This window comes from Aphelocoma coerulescens, chromosome 4 (genome assembly GCF_041296385.1).
Source record: "Aphelocoma coerulescens isolate FSJ_1873_10779 chromosome 4, UR_Acoe_1.0, whole genome shotgun sequence".
NCBI lineage: Eukaryota > Metazoa > Chordata > Aves > Passeriformes > Corvidae > Aphelocoma > Aphelocoma coerulescens.
Genome location: NC_091017.1, coordinates 73608755 through 73627624, shown reverse-complemented (window position 1 = coordinate 73627624; position 18870 = coordinate 73608755). Strand labels below are relative to the sequence as shown.

Here is an 18870-nt window from a genome sequence, read left to right as displayed (position 1 = left end):
TTTGAGTAACAGGATCTGTACACAAACTAGTGTCAGACCACATCCCGTCATGATTTCTGCCCTGGTAGGTTTCTTGTCAGAGCTGCTCTGCTGGAGTTTTAGAACACCAGGTATTTCTACCAGAAAGGGACACTTTGATTCAACAACAGTTTTTGCTCAATGATTACCAGAATCCAGCCAGCTTTAATGTCAGCCGTTTATTAGAGACAGTTTCCAGCTGTACAAAGTGTAATTTAACATCTACACTCCAACACCTGTCCCAAAGCACCAAAAGGATGAGGAATAACACCACAGGTGCTGAGTATTGCATTACTTCAGTGTTTATATGCAGAGTAGACTTGGTATTTAAGTAGTTCAGCAAAGTTAGATGGAAAGGAATTACATCTGGTGCAGGGTCGAGTGACAGGAGGCCCGCATGAAGTCGTGCTCAAGCTGTGGAAGTCTTGTGCCTGTCCAAGCAGCTTCCAGGGTGCACAGCACTCCTCTCCCTGTAGCCCTCCACTCCTCAGTGATGCTGTTTATCAGGAGCCAGCTCTTGCAGGGGTGCTGGGGAGGAGACCTGGGGTAGCCCACACTGTGTTCCACATTACCAAGATTTAACAGCACAGCTTCCAGCTGGCACACAAGGACGGTGTCTTGCCAAACAGGTCCCGTATCAGAACACTCCACACATTCGTCAGTGCTGCAGCACCTCCCAGAAGCCATTCCTTCTTTAACTCCACTCCTCCCACAGCCTCTTGGCATCACAGCAACAGTTGCTCCAAGTTTTCTCAAGAGGAAGGCAAGAGGGACAACTACTCACGGTCACTGTCACTACTGTCACTGTCACTATCGCTGCTGTCACCATCCCACTTGATACTCTGCAGTGCCTTCCTGCAATGTAAAACAGATCAGTTGTGTCACCTGTTGTGACTCTTGGCTTGAAAAGAGAGATCCCAAAACACAAGGCAAACACAGAGAACTTTATGAGCTGTCTAATGCCTAGTGTCCTCAAAGTGGTGAGCCAGCTGTCAGGGGTGCTGGGCTTGTATTTCCTCCTTTGGAGCAGATGTGGCTCCAAACTGTGGTCCCTCAAGGCTAAGCCCTGAGCACCATCTGTGGACCACCTGAGCTTGGCTGCAGCAGCTCAGCAGTGCAGTGTGAGGTGACCATGAGCCTCAGAACCTGGGAGCCATATGCAGGGCCATCCTGTACCACCCCCTGCTTTTACTGGGCTGCAGCAGTGTCTTCAGGTAGCCAGACCCAGCTAGGACAAGATTCTGGGAAAGAAAGGTGATAGACAGCAGGACTGAGGAGTGGGTAAGGCTAACCCCACCATGGAAAATTCCCTTCCCTCCTAGGTGAGATGGATACAGCATGGAATGAAATGCTGAGGGGCCACTTCACTCCTGGAGTCAACACACCAGGACATCTGCTCTCTTGTCAGAGAAGCCTTTCCAAAGGAGTTTGTCCATCCAAGACCCTGTCTACTGTACCCTTTCAGCAGTAACATGAAATATTCCAACTTACTTCTGTGTTTCAGAGAGTTCAAATTCCTCCTCCATCCTGCTTTTCAGCCTTTGAGATGAAGGAAGCCCAAGGGACGCTGCCAGCTTTACCATCTTAATTGCCTCATCTGGGGAATTGGTTTGCTTAGCACAGTTCAAGAACTCGTCCATCACCTTGTCACTGCAAAGGCAAAGGGTGACCATTCTCAGGGTCACAGGAGAGGTGCCCATTAATTTGCAGCCCGTGCTTTAGAGAGGGAGAGGAAGTGACATTTTCAGATCACTCAACCAGTCCATCTCTGCTCCTGCCAGGAATTTCACCTCTGGTACAGAGTGAAGGCTATATGGTAAGTTTGGGAACTCCTGTCCCAGCAGAAAAGGGCAGGCACAGAGTGCCATTAGGTGTGTGGGCCTTGGTACCACACACCCTCACGGTGTTCACTTGGGCAAGCTCCAACTTTATTTTAAAAATCCCACACCCAAACATATCCATTACTATTCCTTACAAGTTGTGTTCTACTTCAAACAATTCCCTCTTCCAGAATCCTGAGACAAGCAGGCTGGTGTAGCCTAACAGGTACCACCTAAGATTTAGGATTTGACTTGATAAACTTGTCTTGAGAAATCCAGGCACCTCTAAGACACCTGTGCTTGGTTAAGAGCATACTGGCTTTTTTCTGAGCACATGGGAAACCAGATGTTCAGGAGTCCTGCTCAGACTGATTTGCACCGCTGAGTTCCTCAGTGGCACTGCTCTCCATGACCCAGAGCTTCAGTGACCAACCACTTCACTCCCTCCCACTTTGCATTTTCAACACATTTGGAGACAGAAAGCTTCTGGAATATATCCACTGGACGAACCATGAGCTGTGCTCACAGGCACAGACACATATTCATGTCTGGGAAGTAAATGGACCACTACTGTCAGTTGTAACTGGAGGCTGGACTAGCTGACCTTTGAAAGTCTGTTCTGTCCCAAACTATTCCTTCATTCCGTAACAGAAACTCAGGATCTCAGCCAAAGAGGAGACAGTAACTGAAGAACCTAAAAATACTTACGTGGGAATCCTATTGATTTGCTGGAAACGCTCCATCATGTTCCTATTCAAAAGGAACAAAATAATAATTAAAAAACCCCATGTAACAGGAACAGACAGATATTCAACCTCTTGGATGAACCTCCACTGACATAAGTAAGCTCAAATTTATGGAACAATCTTCCCCATGGATCCCATGCCTTGCAAATACAATCTGTACCAGCTAACTTCACTGATTAGTTTAACACAAAATATCTTAAACTCTGCAGAAAATGGAAAGTGTAGCTGGTGGGCAGTTTCCTTTAAAATACTACATATTTTTAGTATTTTAAAATACTACAATACTCTTTTGTTGCTACTTCTTTGTTTCAAATCAATCAGTGCACAGGGAACATCTGTATTTAACAGAAAATATCTCAGAATCTTAAACTGGAGGCTAGATATTTTAACCTGTATTTCAAGTTCAGAGCATGTAGGACAGTAAATTCTAGCTATTAGTTTTAAAAATAGTCTAAGAGTTTTAATTAGGGTTGATGCTAATTAAAAATTTAATTAAGCTAATTAATCTCTTTATAAGTTTGAATTCCAAAGAGTTCTAAAAATCAGAAAATGGGAAGTTCTGGGCAATCAGGGAAGTAAGTGACAACGAAACCCCACCTTGCCATAAAGAAGCTGTACGAAGCTCTACACCAGATACGTTCCTTTCTAAACCATTTTGAAGACAGACAACTGTAACTTGGTGCCAAGAATGAACAGTAACAAAGCAAAAAAACCCATCACACTCCCAGCAGCAGGCTTTATCCCCTCCCTTTGTCTGCACTGGTATTCCAAGGCTTCAGTCATTAGCTTTTGCTTTTTGTGACTAAGCCTTGAGGTGCAGTGTCAGCAGGCCCAGAGAGCCCACACGTACCAGGCATCCTGGGTCCTCCCAGCCCTGGAGAACAGCACCACGACATGGCCCAGAGCACTCCCTGTCCACTCCAACGGGACCTGCCCCAGCCCAGCAGCCTCATGGACAGCTTTGATTTCTTCAGCACACTTGGCAAATGCCAGCTGAATCTGTGAAAACATTGTGCTATTAAGAAAAAAAACTCTGAAATTAAGAGAAGCTTTTCAGGACAATTTCTCCTGAAGCTCCTACAGGTTTGCTCTGTATGTGATTTAAATATGTGAATTAACAGTTGCTACCCCTGGGAGACAAATCTCTCACTTCTGTCAGGAAAACTGTCCCCCCTAGGCAAGCTCCAAGGTGGCTCTGCAGGGACAGCTGTATCTGCCTTCGACACCCTTCAGCTTGAGAAGGCAGTTACTGCAATGAAATCCTTGGCAAAAATCCCTGATTTTTGCCATGTGCTTCCCCAGAGATGTGGCTGGCTGGGCTGCATTAGTTTTCCAAACCCTGGTAAGACAGGATCCTGCTCTGTGTTAATTTGAGGTTTCTCTACAGAGAATCCAATCTAGGCCAATCCAAAGGGTTTAGCAAACCTGGATAAGCTCACATGGATCTAGAAATCTGCAGTGGCAGATGCACCAGAACTGGATCTCTAGGAGTGACCAGGGATACAGCATTTACCTACAGTCTAGGGAAACACCACTACTCTCTACTGAGCTTCTGTGCTGGGGTTGGCTGGGATGGAATTAACTTTCTTCAGAGTTTCGTCTTTCTTACTATGGGGCTGTGTTTTATATTTAAGATGGAAAGTGTGTTGGTAACACCAGGATATTTTTGTTATTTCTGGGCAGTGCTTAAAGAGCATCAAGGCTCCCCCACCAGTGAATGGGCTAGGAGTGCACAAGGAGTGTGGTACAACAAGGAGGTGGGAGGGGACACCTCTGAGACAGCTGACCCTAAATGACCCAAAGGATATTTCAGACCACAGGATGTCATGCTCAGCAGATAAAGCTGGAGAAAGGAGGAAGGGGGGGATACAATTGGAGTGATGGTGTTCAACTTCCCAAGTAACTGTTCCACATGAGCTTTCCAGGAGCCTGGCTTTCCTAGGGACGGCTGAACATCTGCCTGTGATGGGAAATGGTGACTAAGCTAGAGTTTTTGCCCTTTTACCATCCCAGTTCCCTCCACCATCCCACAGGGGAGGAGTGAGTAAGCGGCTGTGTGAGTGCTCAGCTGTTCACAGGGGTTATCAGCTTCCTTACCTCACTGGGGTGCTGGTCCCTGCTCATCAAAGACAAGAACTCTTCCAACAGGTCTTGTCTCCTGCTAAACCCCAGCTGTTTCACATCTGTTTAGAGAGAGGCAGGAGTTGGTAGGTGTGACCTGTATCCCTGTTCCCAACTCCTGCCAATATGGTCAGCACAATTTAACAAGGCAGAGCCATTCTCTGTGACTGAGCAGGTCACACTTAGCTCCCTTTCTTTCCCCACATTATCAGGTCCTGTGCACCAAATACATGAACCAATCTGATTTCTTCTTCCCTCCCCTGCTGGTCTCAAGATTTCTGGGTATCACCCCAACTGCTCCCCTTGGTAACGGCCTTCAAGGTCCCCAGCACTGACCAACCTGGTGGTGGTGACCCTGTCACAGAACAGGGGGGGAACATGACAGAGCACTGTCTGTAACAACAGTTACCAATCCTAAGGGGGAACATGGACCCAAACTGCTGCTGAACAGTGAGGCCCCCAACCCCCTGTGGCCAGAGACCTCCTGCACTGTCAGCTGAGGATGAAGGAGTGACTCGTATTCTTTCATATGTTTTTTGGGGCTAGATTAAATTTTAACCAAGGATCTGCAGAGGGTGCAGGTGATTAGATACCACAGGCAAACACTGCACCTTATCATGGCTACTCTGAGCAATGGGAAGTTTCCAAACTAGCTCCAACTTTGCACTGCTCCTGGGATTTGCCACACAAACTGCCTATGAAGCCATGTGGCCACCACTGACCTTCCCAGACTGAAGGGATCACTTCCAACTGGTTGGCTGCATCCAATGCTTGAAGGAGACCCAGTATATTTTTAGGAGATGGATAGAAGAGCTGATGAAGGAAGAGAGTCATTTCAGTCACCTGTGACTGCTCCATTTCTCCATGCTAAAGCTCTGCAGCTCTTACCCTGGTACACTTACCGAAAATGACATTTCTTTGTACCACTTCAACACCACCTCAATTTGTTCCATCATGCATAACAATGAAAAGAATTTTGACCTAGAGAGAAAAAAAATGATCTAATCATCACTGAATTAGGACAACCAAACTATACAGAAGTACCAGCAAATGATGGTGTGCTGATCAATTTGTGCTGCAGATCAAGGAAACTTCACTGATTGCAACACTCCATGCAATCAGAAAAGCAGCAGTGTTTCTTATGACAGCTTAATGCTGACACTAGATAACTGGCAGAACTAATTAGAAGTTAGACCACTGTGTTTTAAAATACAAAAAAACCCCGCAATCTTCTTGCCTGATGCCAGTTTTAAGTAGGGTATTTTTTATGTCTGAATCTGTCTCAAATGCAACCTTTAGATATAAGAACTGAAATAAATTACCCTTGTTACTTGTGCAAGTTCACAAGTCAAGCCTGAGTCCTTGATCCAGTGCACTAAAGCATCCCTACACTAAGAAACTATGCTGTTTTGGTGTTACCTCCAAAGCTGCCACCCTGGGTACACAACAGAACAGCAGAAACCACAACTGGTTGTTCTAGTTGTTGGATGCGTGTTGGGATGAACTGATGCTCCAAGACACTGGACTTCAGTTCAAAGTCCATAAACTGAAGATAAATCCTAAGCAACCACTGCTCTTAAGAAGGATCAAATTCCCAAACTGGACATACAGTAACCAGCTGGTGTTCAGTGTTTGAATCCTAGTTTGTATTGAAGCTGACAATGACATGCAAGATGCTGAATATGATCTCCACTCACCAGTAGCCATTTAACCGATCCACATCCAAGAATTTCCAGTTGTCTCCCTTCTCCAGTGCCTTATTTAACTGATAGGCAAGCTTGATATCCTTAAGATCACAGCACTGCAATAAACCACTCAGATCTGAATGCTAGCAAATGTAACAGTCAATACATCCCTCAAGACTCACTTTCACAAAGGTACATGCACGTCACAGACATGCAAATTACCAATTAGGGAGAAGTCAAGCAAAGGACTGCAAAATTATGGCAGAAAGTTACAGGAGGTGATGAGCACAGATGAAAATGGGAGATATGGAAAGCTAAACCTTGTATGACAGGATGTAAGCTCACAGGCAATTCTCCAATAGCTGGAGAGGCCCAAAGGAATTCTGATGGCAGGGAAGAGGCACTTACCACTTGCATGGCGGTGGGAAAAAAGCTGGCTGAAAGGGAGCAAACAAGAGTCTGTTAACTTCAAGCTTCCAAGGAGACATAAACCAGCTCATGAACCCACCCTCCCAGAGGACAGATAAGGCATGTTCAATTAGAGACTCAATCTGTAGCTCAGTTTGACAATATAGCAGGGTCCTTCACTTTCTTGGTAGAGTCTTTGGTGTGGCAGAGGTGGGTGAGTTTTTTTATACACTTCTGGCAGCAACTTGGACCACAGAAAGAAACAGTTTACCACACTTAGCTGGACAGATGCAAAGGAAGGAGGTGTACAACATTCTGACTCTTTCCAGGAATCCTTCCAAAGGCAAAAAAGAAAGCTGATAGAGTGGCTTCCAACACTTTGTTGACACCACATTGTCTACAGACTTTTCTTTGCCAAACCCATCTTCAGATGGAAGCTGCATCTGCTTCCAAACGTACAGAAAGGCTTATGAACTTCCCAGGGCAAAGCTGTGCACATACAGATGGCAGGAAGAGCCAGTAATACATGGGATGTTCAGAATATACCCCTCCTACAGACCCACACTCCAGTCTTCCACAAAGTTTTATTTCATAAAATTTTCTGAACAGGATTAGGAAGAACTAAAATAGGAAAACTCACACACCACACTACAACAAAAACCTGCCATTCACGTGATGTGTATCATTTGATGAAGTTGTTGTCAGATGTTCCTCCTTAAACTGATCTTGTAAATAGCCTTGGGGTACTAATTACATGGACTTAAAACACTCATTCACACAAGCTACACACCTACTTCCACACAAAAGCCAGTGCACCAATGCACAGCACAATTCCCAGTACTGGAATTTGTCCTTCTTTGTCTCCAGAAGTATCAGAAGGGACTGAGAGAAGCAAACTGCATACATTTATCCTAGCTGAGTAAAACTACCTGAAATTCACAGGTACCTTTTTACCCAAGCTTGAAGTCCTTACCATCATCAGGGTCCTGGGCAGTGAAACTCCTCTTTTCAACCTCATTTAACACCTCAGAGATGATGTCTGATGACTGAACATCAACTGTGGGACAAAGAGACAAACAACATCACATCTCAGTTGCACCAAGCACTTCCTTAGTGAAGAGCATCAGCCTGCAAAAACAATATGAAATTGGGGACAAGCAACATAATTTTAAACAAATGTAATTTCTGTGGTGCTCCACGCCAGCTGCAATTTAATTTCCTCTAAAATTTGCCCAGCTATTGCTAGATTTCCACAGCACAGCAGGGCATAACCAGAAAGATGTGCTTTCTAGCAAGGAATCAAACAGGCCTGGAGGTTTGTCTGTTAGAAGGCTGCACTGAAAAAAGCAAAGTATTTCATAACCAAACAAACAAAAATTTAAAAGGGGAAAAAACAAAAACAAAACACCAAAAAAAAACCCCTAGAACCAAATACAGAGACTTCAGAGCAATTTCCTCACATTTCTTAAAACACAAGGACTGCAGTTAGAGCTACTCTGCCTATTTTCTTCCTATAGTCAAAAGTCTGTGTGCATGGGATCTCAAACAGCTGGGTTTCTGCCTTCTAACACAGCTATTTTTCATGACAGCTCTAATGCACAGAACTGTTGCAGGAAAACAAAATCCCTGTGCAATTTCACCCCTGTAAGTGGCACAGTCTATGAAATCACACCCACTGTGGTCAATCCAGCCTCCACAGCGACTGAGTAGCATTTACTCCCGGTATGAGGTTATCATTCTTTTTTTTTTCTCCCAAGCAGAATCAGGCAGCACACTAAGATCACACCCATAAAAGGCTGACTTTTAATCCATAAGTCAACTGCCCTCACCCATCCCATTAGAGCAGCTGCTACACGAGGCACGTTCATGGCCAAGCCGACAGCGCACGTACCGCCTTTGTAGTACATGGAGAGGAGATGATCATAGGATGCCAGGCTGGGCTCTGGAAAGCAAACACATTCCAGTTACTTCAACATTCCTGGCTGAGCTTTGTGCCACAGCTCTAATTCACAGTCTGCTCCTCCAGTCAGGCAGCATGCACAAATTTACTCCAATATCTCTCCCTGCCTACCCTAATGCTGGACCAGACCTCACATACGGACACCTGGGAGAGGTGATATCCAACACTGGACCACCAGCTGAAGCACCCTATTTCTGTGGGGGGAGCAGCCAAACCTCCCTGCTCTAAATTAAAATCAAAAATACTTGATAGCTAGTTCCCCTTCTCCTCACGAATGGAATGTTTAGCCTACCAACAAGCATGCTACTGGGGCAAAGCACACCCCACAGGACATCAAATCAATTCTGCAGATATTCTCTGTTTCTGCAATATTTATTAGAAAGAAAAATTATCATCCAGTTCAAAAACTTTTTTCTGTAGAGATGTAGATATATATACCTGAACTGGCTTGGGTGGCTTGTGAAGTACATCTTCCCTGGAATCAGGGAATCACCATGTTGTGTGGTGCTGAACTCCTGAGTTAACTGTTCTGTTCTGGAGGTGGCACTGGAATATCATAATCACTGCATATAATAAATACTCTGGTTCTCTCACCTATATCAAGTGCTTCCATTTCCTTTAATACCGATAAAGACATACTTCTGCCCACACCACCACATCTTCTCAGAGTCTTCAGTACAGAATTAAATGTTAGCAGAGTTGGTTGCACTTTCTGTTGAGCCATGTGAGTCAGGAAGTCCTTAAAACAAAATCCCCAAATCCTTAGTGCTTCACATTGTGGATCACAGTTCAGCTTTCAGGTGGGTTATACCTACATTTCCTCGACCTAATCCTTCTCACCCCCTTCAAGTGAACAACTCTGTTCTAACTCATCATTTATTAAGGGAGTACTGTCTAATTTTTAATGACCAAAACCCAAGGCTACATTACATCAGAATACATCTTGAAGATTTGCCTGTAGAAATAACGGAAATTTTTATACTTATATAATATCTTTCCTTAGTGATGTGTCATTAAAACTCAAAATTCCATTTCTGTCACAACACCATGAATTAAGATACAAATTCAAAAGAGTTTTTATCTAAAATTGTGCATTTATTTTATTTCCCAGCAGTAATTTCCCCAATTACTTTCTGTCTAGCCAGTTCCTGGATCAAGTACGTTCTCACAAGGCAAACCACTCTGCAAAGGCAAGGTTGGATTTTTCACATTTGCCACTCCTCCACAGTTAGCTTTTCTGTTTAAACTACTGTACTTCCTTTACAGCAGATTAGTATTTGGGGACAAAGTTCTTGATTTCAGTCTTCCAACAACTACAAAATTTTACTAATAAGGCAGGCCCAGAACCCACACTCCTACCCCTTCCCCACCTCTTCTGCTCTGCCCTCCTTACCTTGGCTAATTCCCATCTTTCTACGAACTTCTCCTTTAGATAAGGGACTGCTCTGATCAGCGCATTGAAGGTGTGCACATCGGCTGGCAAATGTAAGAGAATCCATTTTAAATGACAGCTTATAGTCTACAGGAAACAGTTTGCTCTAGCATGGCTCAGTTTTTGGCAATGTCTCATGCAAACCTGTTTCCAGTGAGCCAGCCACACGCCGACTGCACAGGAATTAGCAGTTTGCATTCAGCTCCCATGATCCAGCTGAGGTCCGTACCCCTGCGCCAATCATCACTGCCATGGACAAACACTCCTGTGCCCAACAGGGGCTTTCTGTACTCAGGAGACCACAAAGCCCAACCAAGAGACACTCACCCTTGTGCCTTTCATTCAGCAGGTCTATGTACATGTCATATGCTTTAGAATAAGCCCCATGCTGCAAAAACAAAAATAAATCATCTCTGGCTGTGTGAGATTTCACAAGCTGAAAAAAAATCCCCCAGTACTGAAAAATAACTTTACCTTCACCATCCCACGGATCATTGTGCAATAGGAGTGTGCATTCCTCTCTGGCATTATCTTAAATATCCTTTCAGCATGGTTGTTCTCCCTAGAGCCAATGAACAAGATAGATGTTAAAGAACCAAATAAAAGATACCTTTAGGGAAAGGATTCAACACACCAAACAAAAAAATGGGCTGTACCCCAAAAGACTGACATTCACATATCACACTCATGGTACTTGGAGCTACTCTACAATCACCTACCAGATTTCCATGAACACTTTAAAAGATCAGCAAACACAGGTTTATTTAATAAGTAACATTTGTGAGTATGGGCTGCTAAAAGACTTAAGTCTGTTCTATAACAATACAAATGCACAACCCACAGAATATGGGAATACAGGGAACATTTTCTGTACCTCCATCTGGGACCAGATGATTGTGAACCTCTTTGGAACTGTCTCTTTGGAGCTTTCTGTTCTGAAGCATTCTCCTGGAGAGATTTTTTGCAAAATTAAGTTTCTCGAAGTTGAAAATTATGATTTAACATCAAATGACATTATTTGCTAACAACACTGAAGTTCAGCAACATGGACCAAAGATGGTTTTTAATGGGTTATATTAGAATAATTTCTATCATAACATTCAGGAAGCAATAACTGGATCAAGAATAACATTTATGTTACCAAACATATTTACACAAACTACTGTTGCTACTAGGTCACTCTTGGGATTTTTATAACAGATTTATCTCCTGGAAACGTTGACTGCATCTGATCCAGCTCATGGCATCTCCCATGCAGACAGTTACAGTACAAAAATTTTGACATCACCTTGATATACTCCCACTATGTATTAAATAAATAAACAGAGATCATTAAGTTTTCCCTACCCCTGGTTCTTCCAAATCCTCTTTTTCTTCTTCCTCTTTTTCAGGAGTAGGTTTAACATCTCCATAAAAGCACAACAAATCTAAAAGGCTGTTTGTGGTCTCCAGAGATACAGGGGTACCTTTACAAAACGAGAATTTACGACACTCAGAGGAAGTGCACAGCTCACAACTCTGTAGCCATATCAGAAAACCTCTGAACACCACTTTGCTCTCTTTCAACACAAAGACATTCTCTAGCAAGTCCCTAACCCTGGATGTGACACCAGTACTACCACAAACCCACTCATTACAGGAGACAATTTTAACACTGAACTAGAGTATGTTTTTCTACTGAAGCCACTGAAAGGGTAAAGTTCTCCTGATAAAGTAGGAGAGGGAAGTGACAGCTGGCAGCCAGAACTGTGAAGCAGCACAAGCCAAATATAGCACCTGAAATTTCTAGTGCTTTTCATAACTCTTCCTAGGATACACCCTGCTGTGAAGAACACTGTATGTTCCACTTCCTTTGAAAGAGATTTAAAACCAACAAAGGGTCTTAATCTGCTTCCTGTTCAAGCAATCATTTGTTCTCCTTATCACTGAAGCGACGTGTCAGACAAGCAGTAGCTAAAATTCTCCAATAATTCTAAAGAACCACCTCAATGGACCAGAGTCAGTTGTGAAAGGAGCAACAGGGTCACAAAATTGTCTCCAGAGCCTGTGCCAGCTACTAAAATATTTTTGGCACAATTTAAGAAAAGCTCCACCACAGAACTTGGCAGGTGACCACATACCTGCCTGTAGAAGCTGATCAAAAATGTCCACAGACTCTTTCACCATTCTGAGGTGGATGCGCTCCCTTAGAGCTTCCTCGCTCACTCCTTCAGTCTGAGGTGTGAGACTCTCAGGCATCAGGTACTAAAAGCAAAGAGTGGAAGTCAGTCATAAGCTCAAACCTTCTCTAAATAGCCTCACTCTTCACCCAATACAATGCCTGCAGCCCAACAACAGCAGTCCTTTTGGTGATGAAGGACCACACTCATCTTCATCCCTCACTTTTGTGCTAGGAAGCAACATCTAAATAACACTGCTTTTCTTACTTTTAGCTCAAGAACCTGATATGATACTGAACTCCCAAGGAAAGATATTCACTACAAAAATACAATATTGTTTTCATACTGTCTGAGAAACAGTTACAAAATTATCTTTTTATCTTAGTTTTGGACCAGTCTGACATCTGATTTCATTGACAAAACACAAATACAATGAAAACAAAAAGCTTACTGGTATGTTGGGCTCTGCAAAAGTCTTGTCAAAATACTGAGGAAAGTTCTTTATAATGTATTTTGCAGCATTTCTCCCAGACTCCTTTGACAATGAATACAGACGCTGCATAGAAATGAGAGACAACAAGATGAAGAAATACATGAATTACAAGGCTGAGAGTGAGGAGAAACATTTTCTTTAACAATGAACATTCTGATGGGATCAAATTAAACTCATGCTTCATTCTCAACTTAGTAGAATCACAGGAACAATGTTCCAGATAAACATTCTGGTATCTCTGCCAGTATAAGAATGTCTATTCTTTAAATGCCATTGTATTCTACTTCCTTGTTACTTAGTCAAGGGACACAGTTCAGACATCTGAAATGCTCCACTACCTCAAGCTCAAAAACATGTCATTTTAGAGAGAAAATTCTGAAAATAATCTGCTACTTCATTTTCTTTTGTAATCAAAACCAGGCTTCAATCAGATAATAGCATTCACAGCCCAGACAAAGGTAGGAGGGAAGCTATCAAGGAGCTGAGAGGAAATACCTACAGAATTAGCTGCGTTTCGTGGCATAAGGAAAGGGTCATCCTGGAACATGTAATGAGCAGCTGTAGGATCCTGTAGGAAGAAGAGCCCAGGATTGAAAGGTTTATAGTTATGTGCACAAGCATAACACACTGCCTCATGGAGCTTAAGGCACAATGAATTCTTCCATGCATGCTTTACAAAAGTTCCTCATGTTCAAAAAGGTGTAGCCTGTTTGGAAATAGTTTTAAAAATATTTCCATCTTACACACACACTTGCAGGCTAACATGATGACAAAAAAGGGTCCTTATTATAACATGGCAAGCATTAAGTGCCCTGCAAATCAAGCAGGACCCCAAGTGTAACAATCTTGGGAAGCTGATAGGACTTGCAGGTTTTGATTCAATTTCCAGAATTCAAGATAGGCAGGATTAAAGAACAGCATGTTGGGGTTTTAGTTTTGTCCTAGTTTTTTTTCTGTTAGAGGAATTTTCTCCCATATGCATGTTGCTAGGAGACAAATGACCATACTTAAGAAAGACAAAAGCACCCCGTTTTTGGGGGTGGGGTGGGCCTGGCTACTCTTTGTTTCACCTGGGCGTGTTGGGGAGTTTCGCTCTCAGCGTCTGGAGAGAGTAGCCGCGGAGAGAAGAGCTGCTGGTTCCCGGTTTTTTTCGGCATCTTTCCTCTCTGCTGGAAACAACACCGGGATCCCAAGGCTGCTTTCCCTGCCCTGCTGGAGGCTGGGGTTGGGGCCGCCCTGCACCGCTGCTGTTTCGAGCCTTCGCTGCGTTGTAGCCGTGCTCACCCTGCCTGCCTGGAGCCCCGGGGGGTTCCCCTTTTGGATACATCTCGTCTGCCACCCGGGATTTGTGTTTGTGCCTGCCGCTCCGGCCTTGCCATTTCCAGCCTGCTGTTCCGGGAGTCCAGGACCGGCTGACCAGGGTTTGTGGAGCTCCTTTGTTCCATCCTTCCCCGGGATCCCAGGGCGCCATTGCCGCGTGTTCCCCGAGCTCGCTCCGGAGCGCCCCCTGCAGCCGCGGGGGAACCATCGCACCTGCCCTGCTCACCGGGAGCCGCCAGCGATCCCTGCCGGCTGCGAGCGGAACTGCACCCGAGGGGAAAGGGCCCGACAGCCGAGAAGGCTGGGACTGGGTTTGTGTTTGCTGTTACTGTCATAGTTGTTGTTGTTTTGTTCGACTGGTTATATATCTATCTATCTATAAATATATATAAAGAACTGTTATTCCTATTTCCCACATCTTTGCCTAAAGACCCTTGATTTCAAAATCATAATAACTCAGGGGGAAAGGGGTTATATCTGCCACTTCAAGGGGGGCTTCTGCCTTCCTTAGCAGACACCTGTCTTTCAAACCTAGACACAGCATGACAGCATTTCCAGGTTTTGCCCAGCAAGAGTACACACTCATTGCACTTTGTAATGCCTTTTTGGACTGAGATTGGGAAGGGCATCCTGGATTGGGAAGCTGAACTGGTGAAGGAACTTGCTCCCTACGTGAGTGAAAGCCTTACCAAAGTACTGCAGCTTTCACCAGTAACTGCAGATCTCTCTTAGCACAAGAATGAGGCTTTAAGGACACCCCAAAACACCCTGAGACAAAGGGAAAACCCTGATGTGTAAGTTGCATTTTTCATTTATGGCCAAAGTAGAAATTAAAGGCCTCCTGAGCACAAGGCTATTGCACAAAATGGACAACCAGACCCATTTCCACGATCCCCAGAACCACTCACCCTGTTCACAGTCGAAGCCAAGGTCTGGAGCACCGCGAGCTTATCCCTGAACACAAGGAGTTTGATTAATACTCAGCTGCAGACTTTGAATGCTGTGCATTACATTGTTTGGAGAACAAGCACAGCATTAGCCTGACCCATAAGGATGTTCAGTTCTAGGAAAAAATGGTTTTGCTGCACTTAGAAAATAACACTTTTCACAAAGGAAGGGAAAATGCAAAAATGGTCTCAGCTGTTGAACAACCACAGGAAAAAAAGATTTTGAGGAAAACCAGAAGACCATCTGTGTTTCCTGCTATTACTCTTGCCCTTATAATAGATTATCAAAGAAAGATCATACGGAAGAGACACAAAAATAATTCCTTGGAATGCTGCTCCTAGAGCATCTCTGAGGGACAAATACATCAGGTCCCTCTCCAACACATGTTTTCACAAGAAAAAATAAACCAAACCAAAACCAGTTATCTCAGGACTCCTGTGCCTGTGGATCCTTAAGACTTTGGTTGTTTCCAGCAAACAAGGTAAGGCCAGTGGAAGTGTTTAGGCAAAGGTGGCCTTACTTTAGGTTTACATGCAGACACCATTTGACCATAAACCTAATTTTTGCTGTACAGACATGCAATTCCATCTTAAGTGCTCCCAACAAAATAGCTCTTGTTCAGTTTTGTGATTTCTAAGCAGGATTTATTCAGCCAGCTATCAATGATCAAGTTTTATTTTGCTGGAAGAAACATTCACGTGCAAACAGCCAGGTGAACTTGATTTTACACGTCTTTAGCAAATGTGATCTTTTACAAAGAAACGGAAGTATCCTTAAAAATGCACTTGTAGCTATTTGCAAAAGAAATGTCAGGAATGCAGTGTACACAGTCTGCACAGAGGGTAAGAGTCAACAGTATTCACAGAACTCCAAATCAGCAGGAAAACCGCTAGTGGGACATTGCATCAAGGAATACAGAAACCTCAACTTCCTTTTTCAGATTTGGTGGACAGACTACATTTAGCTGTCTACCTCTGATTTTCTTCCAAGTCAAGATTCCAAAAGTAAACACTCACCATGTTTTCCTTCGTGGGAGCACAATTTCTTCTTGAGTTACTGTGAGAAACAATATTAAAATGGTCATTAGAAAAAAAGAGATGCCCTCAAAAAATTTGGACCTCAGCTGTAGTAAAGTGGGGGTCAATCTCTTCTCCCAAGTAACAAGTGACAGGACAAGTGCAAATGGCCTCAAGTTGCACCAGGTGAAGTTTAGATCGGACATTAGGAAAAATTTCTTCACTGACAGGCTTGTCAAGCATTGGAACAGGCTGCCCAGGGAAGTGGTGGAGTCACCATGCCTGGAGGGATTTAACACATGTAGATGTGGCACTTAGGGATGTGGTTTAGAGGTGCCTTGGCAATGCTGAGTTAATAGCTGGACTCCACTAACTCACAGATCTTTTCAAATCCAACCAATTCTATGAGTCTATGAAAATTGATAAGTGGACCCAGCTGAAAGTACTAAAACAAGAATTTTAAAACCATAGTTTCACATAGGCTCATGGGGCTGCACAACTCAGTTCAGGCTTCTGGAGCATGGAGCTGATTGGTGATGAGGTAAGGAATTAAGTTAATCCAGGAAATTTCTGCACAATGAAGACAGGGAGAAAGAAAATCCAAGGAAAGGAAAGAAGGGTGTTTACATCATATTTATTTCCTGACATACTGTGTTGTTTTGAGATTTAAAAAAATATTCAAGAAAACAGTAATGAAGACATCTTACCTTGTGAATTGTCCACAGTCTTCCCAAGAGCAGCACTACTCGAAGAGCTCCTATAAAACAATCAGGGGTTTGAATTTATGGCAGTCACATTAAAACAGCAAAAGCAGAGTAGTGAAATTCTGTACTAAAACATTAGAGGGAACTGGAGTGCATTAGAGTAACTGGCAATATTGCACTGTTACTAACTCCAAATTATTTACTACCATAAAACTTATACCTGATGCTTCTCTTCAGGCCCTAATTTCAAGAAACAAGAGGCTATATGTAAAAAATTATATTACAAAAAAAACCCCATGATTATTTTAATATTGGGATAGGATGTTTTTGAAGTAGTTTTCATTAATTAGTACATCTTAGAAAGAAAATCATGGACATAAATCAGAAAGGACGCTTTACGCTTTAGAGACAGGATCGTGCTGGAAACAGCACTTAAAAAAAATACTTTAGACACGAGTAGCATTTACAGAAGGAGAAAACCCAGTGTGATGATGCAGGTGAATCAGCCCTGGTGAGTTACCGATGCCCAGATGTCTCTACAGAGCTACAGAAACTCCTCACAAAACCACAGTTAGAGCAGGCACAAACACATGAACTTGCTCGGCCGAGTATCACAAAGCAGCTGCTTTGCGCTCACTCGCAAGCCACTGCATCAAATCTTTCTCACCACTGTTCACATTTTACTGCTTTTAACACAGACTTAGGCTTACATTAAAATACTTTTATTTGTTTTGGTGACGAAGCAACCTAACAGTAAAGTTTACTGCAGCTCGAGTCTTCAGTGCCTCCACAGTGACCTTGACCCCGAGGGAGAGGCTGTTAAGGTACAGTCACAGCTCTGTGCTTTACTGTGCCACTGCAAAATTCTACCTGTTCCTGGAAGTCCAATAAAGTGATTAAGCATGAATTTGCTATCCCAGATATGAGTTATGAGTACCCAGTGAACTGAGACTTTTTCATTTGAGGCATTCCCTGAACAAAACCTCCTAATTTCATACAATGGTAGAATGTTAAGGGGCTGAAAAGGGACCTTAAAGATCACCCAGTTCCAACCTCCCTGCCGCGGGCAGGCAGGAAATCTTCCACTAGACCAGGCTGCTCCAAGTCCCATCCAATCTGGCCTTGAACATAGCCAGGGTTGGGGCATCCATAACTTCTCTGGGCAGCCCGCGCCAATGTCTCACCACCCGCACAGTAAAGAATTATTCCTTCGCCTATCACTGAAATTCCTGACGAGAAGTTCCTCTCTGGTTTCCTGGTAGACCCCTTTCGGACACTGGAGAGTGTTATGGGGTATCCAGCAAAATTCCCTTCTCCAGGCTGAACAGTCACAGCTTTGTCAGCCTTAGTAGCGGAAGTGCTCATCTGCTTTTTTATGAGACTCAGCTCTAGGGATCGCTTAAACGCTCAAAGTCTCTGCCGATGAGGCTCCGAGCCATCCAAAACCAGGGAAGATCCCCGAGAAAGGCGTCCAAAAGCAGAGAAGAACCCCAGAGAAGAAGCTCCCTCCGGCCACGCCGCCGCGACCATGCCAGCCCCACGAGCCACCACACACGCGCCCTGCAAGCGAACGCACTGCGCATGCGCGGCCTTTCCCGCCTCACTCCCCACACCCCGCGCCCGTCGATTCCTCCCCCGGTGCCGGTGCCGCCGCCCGGCCCTTCCCCCCGGCGGACCCTCACCGGCAGCTCTCCCGCCCGCCCCCCGGCCCTTCCCCCCGGCGGACCCTCACCGGCAGCTCTCCCGCCCGCCCCCCGGCCCTTCCCCCCGGCGGACCCTCACCGGCAGCTCTCCCGCCCGCCCCCCGGCCCTTCCCCCCGGCGGACCCTCACCGGCAGCTCTCCCGGCAGCTCTCCCGCCCGCCCCCCGGCCCTTCCCCCCGGCGGACCCTCACCGGCAGCTCTCCCGCCCGCCCGGGAGGCGGCAGCGCCGGCCCAGCCACAGCGCCCGCTGCCAGCAGCCGCCCGCCACTCGCCGCGCCGCCATGCCGGGCCCGCGCGCTGTCCTCTGGGAAGGGGGGCGGCACCACTCCCCCGGCGG

General features: G+C 44.7%; 1 protein-coding gene and 1 non-coding gene across 2 annotated transcripts; both read right to left on the bottom strand.

Moving 5' to 3' along the window:
- Nucleotides 1–182: 182 nt before the first annotated feature.
- Nucleotides 183–18844, bottom strand: PTCD3 (pentatricopeptide repeat domain 3). Its single transcript, XM_069014686.1, has 24 exons — nucleotides 18725–18844; nucleotides 16834–16883; nucleotides 16127–16166; nucleotides 15071–15116; nucleotides 13342–13410; nucleotides 12801–12905; nucleotides 12311–12434; nucleotides 11538–11656; nucleotides 11065–11138; nucleotides 10665–10752; nucleotides 10518–10578; nucleotides 10152–10234; nucleotides 9353–9497; nucleotides 8690–8740; nucleotides 7772–7855; nucleotides 6799–6827; nucleotides 6403–6506; nucleotides 5608–5686; nucleotides 5428–5518; nucleotides 4682–4767; nucleotides 3435–3583; nucleotides 2547–2588; nucleotides 1510–1668; nucleotides 183–873 (listed from the first exon to the last, which is right to left on the bottom strand). The coding sequence occupies exons 1-24, from the start codon at nucleotides 18814–18816 to the stop codon at nucleotides 795–797; spliced, it is 2049 nt and encodes a 682-aa protein (XP_068870787.1). The 5' UTR covers nucleotides 18817–18844; the 3' UTR covers nucleotides 183–794.
- Nucleotides 10302–10443, bottom strand: LOC138110164 (small nucleolar RNA SNORD94). The gene has a single exon (XR_011150798.1). It is a non-coding gene; the product is annotated as a small nucleolar RNA SNORD94 (small nucleolar RNA).
- Nucleotides 18845–18870: the final 26 nt, after the last annotated feature.